The sequence below is a fragment of the Rosa chinensis genome, chromosome 5 (assembly GCF_002994745.2).
Source record: "Rosa chinensis cultivar Old Blush chromosome 5, RchiOBHm-V2, whole genome shotgun sequence".
Classification (NCBI taxonomy): Eukaryota; Viridiplantae; Streptophyta; class Magnoliopsida; order Rosales; family Rosaceae; genus Rosa; species Rosa chinensis.
Window position 1 is genome coordinate 38,879,525 of NC_037092.1, and position 14,682 is coordinate 38,894,206.

At 36.2% G+C, this 14,682-nt stretch overlaps 1 protein-coding gene and 1 long non-coding RNA gene across 2 annotated transcripts; both read right to left on the reverse strand.

Moving 5' to 3' along the window:
• Positions 1-11,015: 11,015 nt before the first annotated feature.
• Positions 11,016-12,022, reverse strand: LOC121049086. Its single transcript, XR_005799292.1, has 4 exons — positions 11,723-12,022; positions 11,451-11,624; positions 11,228-11,335; positions 11,016-11,085 (listed from the first exon to the last, which is right to left on the reverse strand). It is a non-coding gene; the product is annotated as an uncharacterized LOC121049086 (long non-coding RNA).
• Positions 12,023-12,074: 52 nt separating this feature from the next.
• LOC121049204 lies at positions 12,075-12,895 on the reverse strand. Its single transcript, XM_040505854.1, has 2 exons — positions 12,546-12,895; positions 12,075-12,392 (listed from the first exon to the last, which is right to left on the reverse strand). Exons 1-2 carry the CDS (start codon positions 12,750-12,752, stop codon positions 12,075-12,077), a joined length of 525 nt encoding a protein of 174 aa, XP_040361788.1. The 5' UTR covers positions 12,753-12,895.
• Between the last annotated feature and the right edge of the window lie 1,787 nt (positions 12,896-14,682).

The following is a 14,682-nucleotide window of genomic DNA, read 5'->3' on the forward strand; positions in this document are numbered from 1 at the left end:
CACCACAACCTCATTTCATAAAGTGCAAGATTTGTGGAAAATTTCATAGGGGAATCTGTTGGCATAAACGCAAGCCAAAGTGTTCCAACTTTGAGAGATTTGGGCATGTTCAAAAGGACTACAATTACAAAGGAAATCAGCAAGCAAATTATACTGAAGAAGTCCAAAGTGATCACAACCTTTTCTTTGCTTGTCATGCAGCAACTGTACAAAATAATGATCAAGTTTGGTTTATTGACAGTGCATGTAGCAATCATATGACAGCAAAAAAATCTCTATTTATTGACATAGATACTTCGGTGACTCCAAGAGTGAGGATGGTTGATGGTAATCTAGCTCAATCTCAAGGTAGAGGTACACTTGTGGTGGAAACAAAGAAGGGTAGAATGTATATCAAGGAAGTGATGATTGTCCCTAATTTGGCTGAGAATTTGTTGAGTGTGGGTCAGCTTATAGAGCATGGCTACTATGTGGATTTTGGAGATAATTCTTGTGCTATTTATGGGAAAAGAGATAGGACTCAACAAATTGCTAAGGTGAAAATGGAAGGAAACAGAATCTTTCCTATCACCTTAAATTACCAGCATCTGCTCCAAAGAATGTAGATGTTTCATGGAAGGTAGATGTTCTGAATAATGCTTGGCTATGGCATAGAAGGCTGAGACACTTGAACTTTCAGAGCTTGAAGCATCTTAAAGAGAAGGATATGGTGCATGGCTTACCAATTATTCAAGAAGCTAGTGAAATCTGTGAAGGGTGTGTAGTTGGCAAGCAACATCGAGACTCTTTTCCAAAGGAGAAAGCTTGGAGAACCTCAAAGCCACTTGAGCTCATACATTCAGATGTTTGTGGACTAATAAATACTGCTACACATGGAGGTAACAAATATTTCTTGACTTTCATCGATGATTTTTCTAGAATGACATGGTGTTACTTCTTGAGACAAAAATTAGATGTATTCTCTATGTTTAAAAAGTTTCAAATGATGGTAGAAAGACAAAGTGACTTTCTAATTAAGACCTTGAGAAGTGATAGAGGTGGTGAGTACAACTCAAAGGAGTTCGACAAGTTCTACAATGATTTGGGACTTGAGAGACAACTTACAACAGCTTATACCCCGCAGCAAAACGGAGTAGCTGAGAGGAAGAACAGGACTATTATCGAAATGGCAAAGTCCATGTTACATGAAAAAGGTTTACCTTATGTTTTCTGGGGAGAAGCAGTCAATATTGCTGTGTATTTGCTGAATCGCTGTCCCACTAAGGTAGTGAAGGATTTGACACCTTTTGAATGTTGGAGTAGAAGAAAACCTTCTGTCAACCACTTAAGAGTGTTTGGGTCAGTTTGCTTCGTTCTTGTAGCAGAAGAGCTGAGACACAAGCTTGAAGAAAATAGTGAGAAATGCATCTTTAATTTATGGGGTATAGCGATCAAACTAAAGGCTACAGGCTTTACAACTTGAAGAAGGAGAGGATAGTTATCTCAAGAGATGTAATCTTCAACGAAAAAGCTTTATGGGACTGGAAAAGCAAATATGTCCAGATTTCGACACTTCAAGTGGGTGAGGATAATGAAGGAGAAGTGTTTGAAGAAGAAGCTGGTTATTTCCAATCTCCTGTTCACTATCCTCAACCAACTAGTCCTCAATCTCCACAATCACAAGCTTCAACTCCTAGCTCAACTCCAATAAGGATGAGAAGTCTCTGTGATGTGTATGCTAGCTGTAACTTCTGTGTTACTGAACCAAAAACTTATGAAGAACCAATAAAAGATGTGGCATAGAAGAAAGCAATGAAGGAAGAAATTTCTGTGATTGAAAAAAATTCAACATGGGATTTGGTGAACATACCAAGTGACAAAATTGTCATTGGTGTGAAATGGCTCTACAAGACAAAGCTGAACGTAGACGGTTCCATTCAAAGAAACAAGGCTAGACTTGTGGTGAAAGGGTATTCTCAACAACCAGTGTTGATCGATTTCCATGAGACTTATGCGCCGATTGCACGTTTGGATACAATCAGGGCTCTAATTGCATTAGCAGCTCAGAAAAATTGGTATTTATACCAATTGGATGTCAAGTCAGCCTTCTTGAATGGAGTGTTGAATGAGGAAGTATATGTTGAACAACCTCAAGGCTTTGTCATTGAGAATGATAAAAGTTTATAAGTTGAAGAAAGCCTTGTATGGCTTGAAGCAAGCTCATCGTGCATGGTACGGAGAGATTGATTCTCATTTCATCAAAGATGGCTTTCAAAGAAGCGAAAATGAGCCAAACTTGTACATCAAAACTAAAGGTAACACTGAAATTCTCATTGTCTCAATCTATGTTGATGACTTAGTGTTTACTGGAAGTTATGAGGAAATGGTTCTACATTTCAAAAATGAGATGATGAAAAAATATGAGATGAGTGACTTGGGTTTATTGCATTATTTTCTGGGAATTGGTGTCTCTCAATCTGAAAATGGTATCTTTGTTTCCCAAAAGAAATATGCTAAATCCATTCTTGAGAAATTTGGAATGGGAGGGTGCAAATCTGTTGCTATACCTCTTATTGTGAATGAAAAACTTTCGAAGGATGATGGAAGCAAACCTGTTGACACAAGTGTGTACAGAAGCTTGGTTGGAAGCCTCCTTTATTTGACTGCAACAAGACCTGATGTCATGTATGCAGCAAGTCTTTTGTCTAGGCTCATGCATAATCCTACTCAAATACATCTTGGGACTGCCAAGAGAGTGTTGAGATATATTCAAGGGTCAATTGATTTTGGAATGATGTATCGAAAGAACATTAAACGGAAGTTATTTGGTTTTTGTGATAGTGACTGGAGTGGGAGTCTTAATGATTCGAAAAGCACATCAGGTTATGCCTTTACAATAGGTTCTGGAGTGTTTTCATGGGGTTCCAACACTCTGTTGCTTTATCCACAACTGAAGCAGAATATGTATCTGCAGCTGAAGCTACTTCTCAAGCAATTTGGCTGAGAAGAATTTTGGAAGACTTTGGTGAAATGCAATCTGAAGCAACTCCTCTCTTGTGTGTCAACCAATCTGCAATAGCTATGACAAAGAATCATGTTTTTCACAATAGGACCAAGCATATTGCAAGAAAGTATCACTTCATTAGGTCTGCTGTTGAAGACAAGAAGATTGAAGTTGTATATTGCAAATCTGAAGATCAAATGGCAGACATCTTCACCAAAGCTTTGTCAAAAGAAAGGTTCACTTATCTGAGAGGTTTACTGGGAGTTCAGCAACAAGACATTAAGAAGGAGTGTTAAAATTAATGTCTTCCTAGTTAAGTCAAATGGCATGGTCAAAGTTTTGTATTTTATATTTCTTTGACCATAGTTTACGTGTTTTATGGCTGAGAAACATCTAGCCTTGTGTGGTTTTAGATTGTTCTAGCAGCACTTCAAGTCTTGGGATATAAGCTCAAGCATCTGTGTAATCGTTTAAGAAGATCAAAATAGAAAACTAGAAGAGCTACATGGTCTGCTCTCTGATCATCCTTTTTATCTTTCTGAAATTTTCTCATCTACATCTTTCTTCTTTACTTCAATATAGTTCTGGACAGTTATTGTAGGTGTGAGAGAGATAGATTCCAACAGTAAGTGTGGAGAGAACTGATCACATTCATCCAAATTAGATGTCCTTTTCTTTTTTTCTTTTTTTTTTTGGAAAAAACTTCGTTAACCAGCCCTGGTCAGCGTGGGCTGCCCATAATTCCCTAGTAACCAATCAATGCTTTACACGTAGGGTACCCTTTTTTGTCTCTTCCTTTACCAAAATTCTCATGCTCTATTGCAGATCTATATTACTTACAGTTATTAAGGAAACGTAGTGGGCCATATTTGAGTTTGTTTATTATAACGTGTTTCAATTATAAATCTATCCTCAATACTCGAAGGTAAACAGTTAGTTTTCACTATTCATAATTTCGATCATAGGCAAATTAGAATTGATTGCTATCTGCAAAAATACAAGAAAAGAGTTAGCTGAGGAAAAAGAGAAGCTGAGAAAAAGATTATAGGTCAAGGCTTAAAAGAGAAACCCCCGATTATTGGGATATTATCTTTTTAGTCCATAAAAGAATTTACAAAGCTGAAAAATCAATCGGAGATCTTGAATATATTCTTCGAGAGGAACAAAAACCTCTTGATTATTTGAGCATTGGTTAGATCCGCACATCATTGGTATCAGAGCTTGCAAAGAGCTCAAAAGGGGAATCCCAATGGGGACAATGTCTGAATTACTATTAGAGAAGTTGAATTCTCTACTAAAGTCTTCTGATGAGAAATATCATAACCTGATACAAGAAGTATCTAGATGTCAAGATCATCTAGAAAAGTACCAGATATAATCGCCCAATTAAAAAAATTGGAGCACAAAATAGATTATATCAAAGAACTTCCTAAAAGGGAAGAAGAGCAGCTAACAAGTGTTGGCAGAAAAATCAATGAACAGCGAGAAATGCTGGATTCTATGAAAAATATACTGAAAGATAAGAAAAAGCCTCCAGTAAAATCAAAGAAAGGTAATGGATTCAAACCATTAGAGAAACCTGAGAAGATCGAATCCTATGCCAAGCATGATTTTTCCAGAACCTTCTACTAGTCTGACTAGTATCAAGTATGAAAAACCAAAGCACTTGGTAGCAAGAGATGTCAAGATGATGAGCATCTTTGGGAAAAAGAAAGGAGTACAACTCCTAAATGCTGAAGAATTTGAATACAATAAAATTGAACAGGATGTAAAAAACTCCGCAATTCCAAAATTAGATTTTAAACAAATCTATAAAAGGGGAAAGTTTGAACTGTTGGATAGCCATCATTTCAAATTATTGGAATTTACAACCCCTTCTACAACAGGAGAAACAAATCTCTTGATGATCACTCATGAAGAAGTTGCCAGAGCAAGAGCAAAGAATTATCAATTTATGCACATTGGAGCAGTCCAACTTGGCATAAAACTTCTTGCCCGAGAAGGCATAAACTGTTTAGTTCTATGTGTCTTACAAGACAATAGACTAACAGATTTTCAAGCTAGTCTGTTGGGAACACTTGAAGCATCTCTATGCAATCAAGAGGCATATTTCAACTGTTTCCCAAATTTCTCAACAAGCTTGAAAGATGCATGCAGCTCACTGTCTAAGACTGAGAGTCAAGACAGATAGCATATCAATGAAAAAGGATATGCAAGAACTTGCAATAGTATACATAATATACTATAAACTGATGAGTACCACAGTGGAACCTAAGACAAGGATATCTAATAGCCCAGGTCTTTACTACTGGATTCCTCACCAATCAGAAGAACCATTCACAACAGATTCATAAGGTTACTTGGAATGAAGTAACTTTTCCTATTGAATGGAAATTATCTGGTCCAAAGAAACTACCAGAAAATGCCAAAGCGGCAATATAAGAAAGTAGAAAGACTGGAGATTTCAGTCTCAAATTCGACGATCACTAAAAAAGTGACGTCTGTCCTGAAAATGTCAGGATAAACAAAAATCTTCTCAAAAGAAGCTACAGCACTAGAGAGGCTAGTGTTAGTGGTACCAAATTCTCTGTTGAAGAATCAACAGATCAAATTACTGAAGAAGAATTAGAAGCTGATCTAAATAGACCAGTCAATATGCTTAGAGAAGAAAAGCTCTATGAACTCTATGATGAAGCAGAATCATGCGAAAATCTTGAACGATTAGAAAAATTAATCGAAGAAATGAAAAACTTCAAAACAGGAAAGGAAAGAAAAGTCCTTCCTTATCAAGATATAGAAATGGAAGACAGAGAAAGCTCCAATTCCAAAACTTTCATCATTAGAGAAAAGGGAAAGCTGAAATTCCCTATATAGAAAGCCCCTACGGGTAGAAAAGAAGAAAGAAATTCTCAAAAATTTGTCCCAGAAGACAATATGCCTAGAGTGCCAATTACAAACTGTGGCATATGGCTAAATCTAAACAAACCTCTAGATAAAAGAAAAGCTATTGACCAATGGGTAGATAGCCTGATGATGGCCTCTGCTCTCACCCTTGGGAAATTTGAAGCACCAGATCTTCAGGTGTACTATGAAACTACTCTCACTGGGGTAGCCAAAAAGTACTATTTGTCTTTCAAGGAGACTACTAGAGGAAGAGACTAACTAGAAGAAATAAAAAGTTCAAAATCTCCGTATGATTTTGCAGTACCCATGTACGATCAATTCTGTGGAGATCTCTCAAATATGAGTGGAAAGGCTAAAGAAACGGCCAAATCAAATATCTATGCTCTCAAAATCTGTGACATGAGATATTTTGAAGAATACTTGAATGAATTTCAAGAATACTACTGCACGATAGGTGAACTAGAGAATACTGATCTAGTCAACCTGTTACACAGAAAACTCCCTGAACCATGGAGAACAGCTGTGAGAGAAAGTATAGCTGAAAAGCCAATTGAAAAATTTTCAATCGGAGGAATTGCTGACAGAATCAGGCAATTACTGAAAGAGCAATGTAAAGCAAATCTTAGAGCCAAAATAGCCAAGAAACAACTCAAAGGAGTTGAAAATTTCTGTTATGGAAGACTGGATATGCCAACCAACTAGGGATGTCATGAATCCAAGTTCCACAGAAAAAGAAAAGAAAAATATTACTCGAAAAGATTCAGAAAGAGTAATAAGAAAAAAGATTGGAAATTTAAGAAAAGTTCTAATTTCAAGAAACAACATGATGAAGATCCCAAAAAGAAATTCTTCAAGAAAAAGAAAAATCATCAATCCAACCATTAGAATAAACAACCATGCAAGAAAGCTTGCAAATGTTGGTTATGTAAAGCTGAAGGGCACTATGCCAATGAATGCCCAGAAAAGGGTAAAAGATCTACTAAAGCTCTATTCGAAGAGTATGAGCCTATAGTAGAAACAGCAAATATGAAAGGCTACGAAATAGCCTATTCTGATGAAGAAGAAGATGACAAGTCAGTTTACTCTGCCTGGTCTGAAGAAGAAGAATCATCTGATTTTGAAATAGATTATGATCAAAGAATAATACTTGGAATCTAGACAGATGAATGTTCTGAAAGTCAAAAACTGGGAAGAAAGTAAGACAGAAGCAATAATGTCTTCCTATCAGGTGAACCCTGGTACATTTGTTTGTGACTACTGCCTATGTCATGAAAAGAATGGACTTCCTATGTTTTGTGAAGAGTCAAAAAAGACTTATCACAAAGAATGCTTCATAGCTAAAGCAAGAAGAAAAACCAAGAATGGCCTTGTTAGCCAATTGGTAGAACAAGAATATGAAGAATATTTCTCTAAACAAAAAGAGATAGAAATAGAAACGTTGTTCCAAGAAACTGTGGAACCCTCTTCCTCAAAAATAAAGGAAGAAAAAATTGATGAAAATATAGAAAACCACTAGAAAATGTCCCAGAAGAATGTAAACCATTCATACCACAAGAACAAGCTCAAGAAAAAGAGCTTCAACATTCGAAAATCATCTCTACTAGTAGATACAGCAACTACATAGAGATTGGATTAAAATTCCCTGATCACAGAAAATATCATCTACATGCATTCGTAGATAATGGATCAGGATTCACAGTTGCAAAGAGATTTGCAATTCCAGAAGAACTCTGGATAGAAAATAAGAAAAGAATAGCTCATGGTGTCCAATTTGATGGAAGCCACTTAACTATGAACAAGGTAGCTAGAGATGTTCACATCACCATTAGTGGAGGAACATTTGTTATCAATACCCTTTGGCAATCAGAAGGCCAAGAATGAGATTTCTTGTTGGCAAATGATTTCATTCTCCAACAAAGATTCATTCAAGATGAATAAGTGATAGGCTTCAGAAAAGGAGACAGGGTGTTCTGGGCAGACCGACTTACTCAAGCAAAAAGTATAGTAGGTCCACACTTTACTACTCAGTATCAGAGATCGCACCAGAATAGTGGTGATCATTCCTACAAGCCCAAATTTGAACCTGTGCTTCAAATCAAGCAACAACAAGAGTTGCTTATCGAAAATTCTTCTGAAGACGAAGAAGAAGAAGAAGAGACAACTAGCGAAGATGAAGAAGCTAGTTTCATCCATGAGCATAACCTTAAGCACTTCCAGAATAAGCTTGAGTCTCAGAAAATTCCTACTCTTAATAAAATCAAGAAAATGCTTGAACAGAATATGGATATCAACCCTCAGAAATTTTGGGAAAAAGACCCAGTGGTCTGTGAATTGAGATTACATGATATGAACACTATCTGTCATGTCAAAGCTATTCCTCAGTACAAAGAGGAAGATCAAAAATAATTCAGAAAATATATAGAAGTTCTCCTAAGCAAGAGATTAATTCAACCATCCACTAGTCCTTATCATGCCCAGCTTTCTAATTGAGAAATCATGCAGAAAATCTCAGAGGAAAAGCTAGAATGGTAATTGACTACAGAGATGTCAATAAAAAGACCGTTAAAGAGGATTATCAAATCGCTCAAGTGCGAGTACTGATCAACCAACTCAGAGGAGCTAAAGTCTTTTCAAAATTCGATGCAAAGTCAGGTTTTTGGCAAGTCAAGATGCATCCAAATAGTGTTCCTGTCACTGCATTTGGAATGCCACAAGGTCATTACGAATGGTTAGTAATGCCCTTTGGCATAACACATGCCCCTTCAATCTTCCAAAGAAAGATGGATGACATCTTCAAACATGTTGAATTCTGTGTCGTCTATATTGATGACATTCTTATCTTCTCCAAAAACAGAGAAGAACACATGAAACACCTCTATGAGGTTGTAAAGCTGATAGTTCAACACGAAATCATCTTGGGAGAAAAGAAAATCTTCTTTATTCTGGATGAAGTTGATTTCCTTGGAATAAACATCAAGAATGGAGTAATAAAACTCCAACCCTATATCCTTGAAAAAATCTAGAAATTCCCAGACAGGATTCCTGATGCTAAGAGTCTAGAGAGATTCTTAGGAGTCATCAAATATGGAAGGGATTTTATTCCCAAAATATCAGGACTAACAGCAATGTTATCTCCTAAAACAAGTTCCAAAAGAAAATAGAACCTTACAGAAGATGATGAAAAAATCGTGAAGCAGATAAAAGCTCTCTGCAAAAATCTCCCTCCTCTCCAACAACCAGAGGAAAATGATGAAATCATTCTCCAAATAGATGCTAGTGATAATTACTGGTCTGATGTTGTTCTGGCAAAAACGCCTGGAACTAATATTGAAAAGATCTGTAAATTATGTAGCAGCAAGTTCAACCCTGACTATGCCAAAACGTTAATCAGACGACAGATCATCTCTGTCGTCTGAGGCGCTGCCGTCTCTTGTGCAATCAGACGACAGATAAAATCATCTGATTGCACTCAGACGACAGACATGTTTTTGGTCTTATGTTGTCTGATTGATTCCTCACATGTATAGGTGTGTGTTATGAAGATTTTAGACGACAGAAATGTGTTACCTTATATAAAAACAGACATCAACAATCTTTATCTTCTATTGTTTAATAGCCATTTCAAAGACAGTATTCATGATATTTCTGTGGTATGAATGAACTGAATATTAAGTGTTGACAACTTTTTTGTTGTCTGTAATGGTTATCAACTACAGATAATTGTGGTATTAAGTACGTTTCAATTACATGTAACTGCAGTATGAAAATATAAGAAATATCAGTTACTTGTTGTTGTAGCTACATTTATGATTCGCTTTTATGTTGTCTGAATGAGTATCAAATAATAAATAATACAACTATTCTGTTGTCTATGTCTATTAAAAATAACAGGTACATGAAGTCGTTGTTCATTTAAGATTACATTTGTCTGTTGTATTAACATTATAAGTACATAGTCATTTGTGGCTCTATATTTATTTGAATGACAATTATTTGTTGTCTGATATCAATTAGAACCATATTATTTGTTATTGTATGTATCTTTGAATGACAAGTATTTGTCGTCTGATATCACTGATGTCAATTAGTACCATATTATTTGTGGTTGTATGTACCTCTGAACGACAATTATTTGTCGTGTGATATCAATTAGAACCCTATGATTGTGTTGATATTAGGCTACTAAGATCATAGAAATTGTGTTAGTCTTGTTGTTGTTTAATTGAATGGACAACATAATTTCTCATATATCTGTCTACATGGTGATATTGAAACTACAACTTTCTGTCGTCTAAGTTGGTAAACAACAGTAGAAGTTTCACATTGCTATTGTTTTCCATTTGATCCAACAACACACTTTTGGCTTTGAGTGAGTTGTTAGATGGTAGTTGAGACGACACAATTACTGTTCATTTGGTAATCTGGAAAGTACTGAAATGAATCAAATCAAATCTGAAAAAACATTCCGTACTGTTCATTAGGTAATCTAGAAATCTAGAAAATGCCATTTCATCAAACTGGCAAATCATTCAGTATATTACACAACCTGCTATGCATCAGTTCATACAACCCATCCATGAAACAAAAGACATGATCAATAAAGGCAACCCAACAAGTATCACAATATTGAGCATGTAAGGCAAAAAACTAGTACCTATAGCTTTCTAATCTGGGTTATAGATGCATGTCCAAAAGCATATATATATATATATATATATATATATATATAAGAGTTAGGTACTAGCTTTCTTGAAATTGGGCAACATATTGTGCCCACTCGGCCCAAACCTCATCAATATCATCTTGTGTGTACATGTTGCTTCCTTTTCTGTCCCACTGCACAATAGAAAATGTGAAAGTTAATATTTGTTAGAATGTAAGCCATTTTGAAGAACTGAAATACATTGACATATATCACCTTAGCACTCCACTCTTGGTTCTTGTCCTCCACTATGTCCTTCATGTAATACATAATCCAAAACCCACAGGTTTTATCACCTTGTTGCTCCGGAATGCCCTACAACATTTTAAAATGTCAAGTACCCAGCCAAAAAATTGTGGAATGACCACTAAGCAATTTCTAAGTTAAATGGAATTGCACATGCATTTAGTAAAATTCAGAACATACCACACAATTTTTCCATGTAACTATTTTTCTGCCTTTCTTAGTTTTTTACGCATTGTATATTTTGATTGAGCTGCAAATTCATGATGATAACAATAAAGTTTCAGAAAATAGAGGAACTTAAAAAATATCAAAGCACTTGACATTTCCAGTAAAAATGTTAGTAAAAGAACGATTTTAGACCTTTTACGAAACTGAAGGTTAATATTACTTACTTGTCCACAATAGTTTTTCATTCACCAGTGATGAGTCGTCTCTTTAATGGATCCATGAAATGCACAACTTCTTCAGCGGGGTTCACAGCCGTTAACATTCAATGACAACTAACATCAAACTGATTTACTTAGTACCAAAACAAACTACTGTAAGCAACATATTTCATATATATATATATATATATATATATAAACATAAAGGCACAACATGAAGATTTCATACCCTGAGTTATAGGACACCAAAAAAATCTGACCCGACTTTCCTTTTGCATAACAAGCTGATAGAGAACGAGCCATTTCTGTTGGATTCCCACACCCAAGCGCGCCTGTCTGAGCAGGGTCTATGAAGGCAATCATGTGTAGCATCTTAAATTTCTGCAACTTTTGATAAAGGCAACTACAAAAAGATAAGACAAAAATATTCAAATCCTTTACAAGATTGAATATGAAAGTATATAACCTCATAAAATTAACAGATTCATAATGTTTATAGACCTCATATACATCTCAATGATGTTGTTAGATATCTCCTTCATGTGCGCCATGGCATACACATCTCTTCTAAAGATAGCTACCTTTCTTGGGCGGCCGAAAATTTCCTCGCCCAACTTGGTATGGATGGTGACCCCATTCTTCAAGAATGTATTGGCCCATTGGCACAACTCCTTTAGTGGTAATGGCAGTTTGGGGGGTAGGATGTCAAGGTCATCATGATCAAAATCATCATCGTACATATCCCTCCTTTTCTTTTTCCCAATTTTACGATTTCCTTGCTCCTAGTTTTGTAAACAATAACTTGGCATGTTGTGAAGGTCATCATGATCAACTTTAAAACACAAAGTCTAAATTATCGTAAATAATGAGCAAAAGATATTACCTTCTCAACAACTTCAGGGGGTATAACCAAGCTTCTAGGCCAAGCAACACATGTACCAATCACATCGGCAACTCTCACAATCTCATCTTTGATAGGAAATGGCAGCAAAGCATTAGCAACAACCACTTTAGTGACTGAAACGCGTACATTTTCCTCTCCTAATGATACACCATGGATAGTCTGCTGTGTGGCCTCGACATCAACTTTAACAATTGTTCCAAAAGCAACTATGTTGTCCACAGAACCTGTTGCGAGTTTAAACTCTGACTTGACATTTGTTGACTGTACCTAATTCACCAAAAATCATTTTTAATCAATCACATTTCAGGTTGAGGGTTGAGACTTCATTAATATATATATATATATATATATATATATGAAAGACTCAAAGCTAAGTGTAATGACATCATCAAGTAAAGTAGGGAACAATAAGCTGTTTACCGAAATTTCTTCCCAAAATTGACAATCCTTCATGAAAAGCCTTACAGTCCTAACCTTCTCCTGAATAATTGATGTCAGTTTCTTGCTCGCATTGCTGTCAATAATAACATTGTCTTTAGATAGCTTTTCTGCCTCTCTAGCCAAATCCAACTTCTTCTTCACAACTTTAGTGGCCTTAGTTTCAGAAACCTTCAAAGCCTGCTCCATTTATCGGGAACAGCTGCCAATTGCAAAACCAAGTTCATTTACTGCTGTCACTGGTTTCGGTGATTCAACCAGCACCTCTTCCACCCCAACCTTTGATTCTAACTTCCTCAACCTCTGCTCCCACATGGCTCTTTCCCTCTCAATTTGTTGTTCCCTCTCAAAGTCCCACTTAGCTTTCTCCTCCGCAATGATACTTTGTCTCTCCTCTACCAATATCTTCTTAACATTTATCCTCATAGACTCTTCTACACTTTGCTTTCGGCGTTTTTGTAGATTGAAGTATGAATGTGGCTTGACAAAGCTACCAACACCTCGTGCCCTGCCAGGATACTCAGGGCTCCCTAAAGCCAAAGTAAGAACATCATCTGATCCTGAAGTTTTAATCTCACCATCGGACACTCTTTTCTTGAAGATAATTTCCTAATATAGACATAGATATACAACATTGGATACAAAGATTGTGATTTGAAAATTCAGTAAAATTTAAATCAAATCCAGTGGCAGGACTTACAATTTTTTCTACTGCTTTCTCTATCACTAGCCCATTGAAACTGCCGGTCTTGTCTTGCCATGCCTTTATCCACATTGTAGCACGATCAAGTTCTTCAATAGGTGTGCTTTCAGACTAACATGAAAAAATATAAAATCATTGTTACTTTTTGCTAAACCCAATGCTTTTGAATATATGGGACATTATCAATTTAGAAATACTAACCAGTTCTTCCTGTAGATTATCATACCCTTTTCTAGCCATGCGATGAGGGTACTTATTCTCCTTCCTCTTTAATATTTGGGCATGGCGAAGTTCCTACAAAGCATATGCAGCTTATGTATTTCAGAAAAAGAACCAGCAATGCTTCTTAACATTATCAACTTAATTTAAATAAGCTAGCTATGAGAATTTCATATATACCTGAAATGCATGTGAAGTCCTATCAGCAACAAAGATATCCCAATCTTCCTGGTCAATGGATCGATAGTCATCTGGAGGGAACTGCAAGAGTTCAGGGGTTTCCAAATATGGTATGATGTACAACTTCGTTAATTTGCTTTTGAACTCTCTCCATTTATTTGCAACTGATGTAATAACCAATTTCTTCCATTCTTTAGGAACCACAAATGCATCCTACATAAATGCTAACATGGTTAATACTTCCTAAATAACACACACATTTAAAATAGCTGCAAAAAGAAAGTTAAAACTCATATCTTTTACCTGAATACTTTCCTAAATCTTGTCTTTCTCATCAACATCCACCTCTCTCCAATCTTGTATAGATATTGGGATCTTTGTCCTCACCAACAGCCCAATGTAGGATTGCATCTCTTTAGCTGCCTTCCCAATTGGTTCCCCTTGAGCGTTAAACTCGACTTTCATCCTTCTTCCACGAATAAGTCTCATGGTAATGCGATTCATCGTCACCATACCCCTTTTAAGCAACTTCAGCCCACCGGTTACGTTCTCGTCATCATCATCAGGCTTTTTGCTCCTTCCATGCTTGCTACCGGAGGCTGACTTAAGGTTTACCACAACCTTCTTGGATTTAGACCCTACACTTCTCTTAGAGACAGATTGGTTAGAGTTGGATCTGTCCCTGGCTCATAAACCATACAACAATGCAGTGCCTTTATATGAGTTTAAAATGAATATAAAAATAAGAGTTCTTTCTTTAGTTTTATTTTTTCTCTTCATGTGTTCTTCACCTCTCATTTCTTATATACCTCTCTCATTCCATACCTTTCTATTATGTTTGAGAAGAAAACAGAAAACACAAACCCAAAAACAGTATATAAGGGGCCCTTAATTATAAGAAACCACAAGACTAGTGGAACTCGTGGCAAGCAATTAATGAATCTACAACATTATGATTTATGAGAGTAGATAAGAAGGCTAACATGTCCAGGTGAATATGCCCACCAAAAGAAGAGG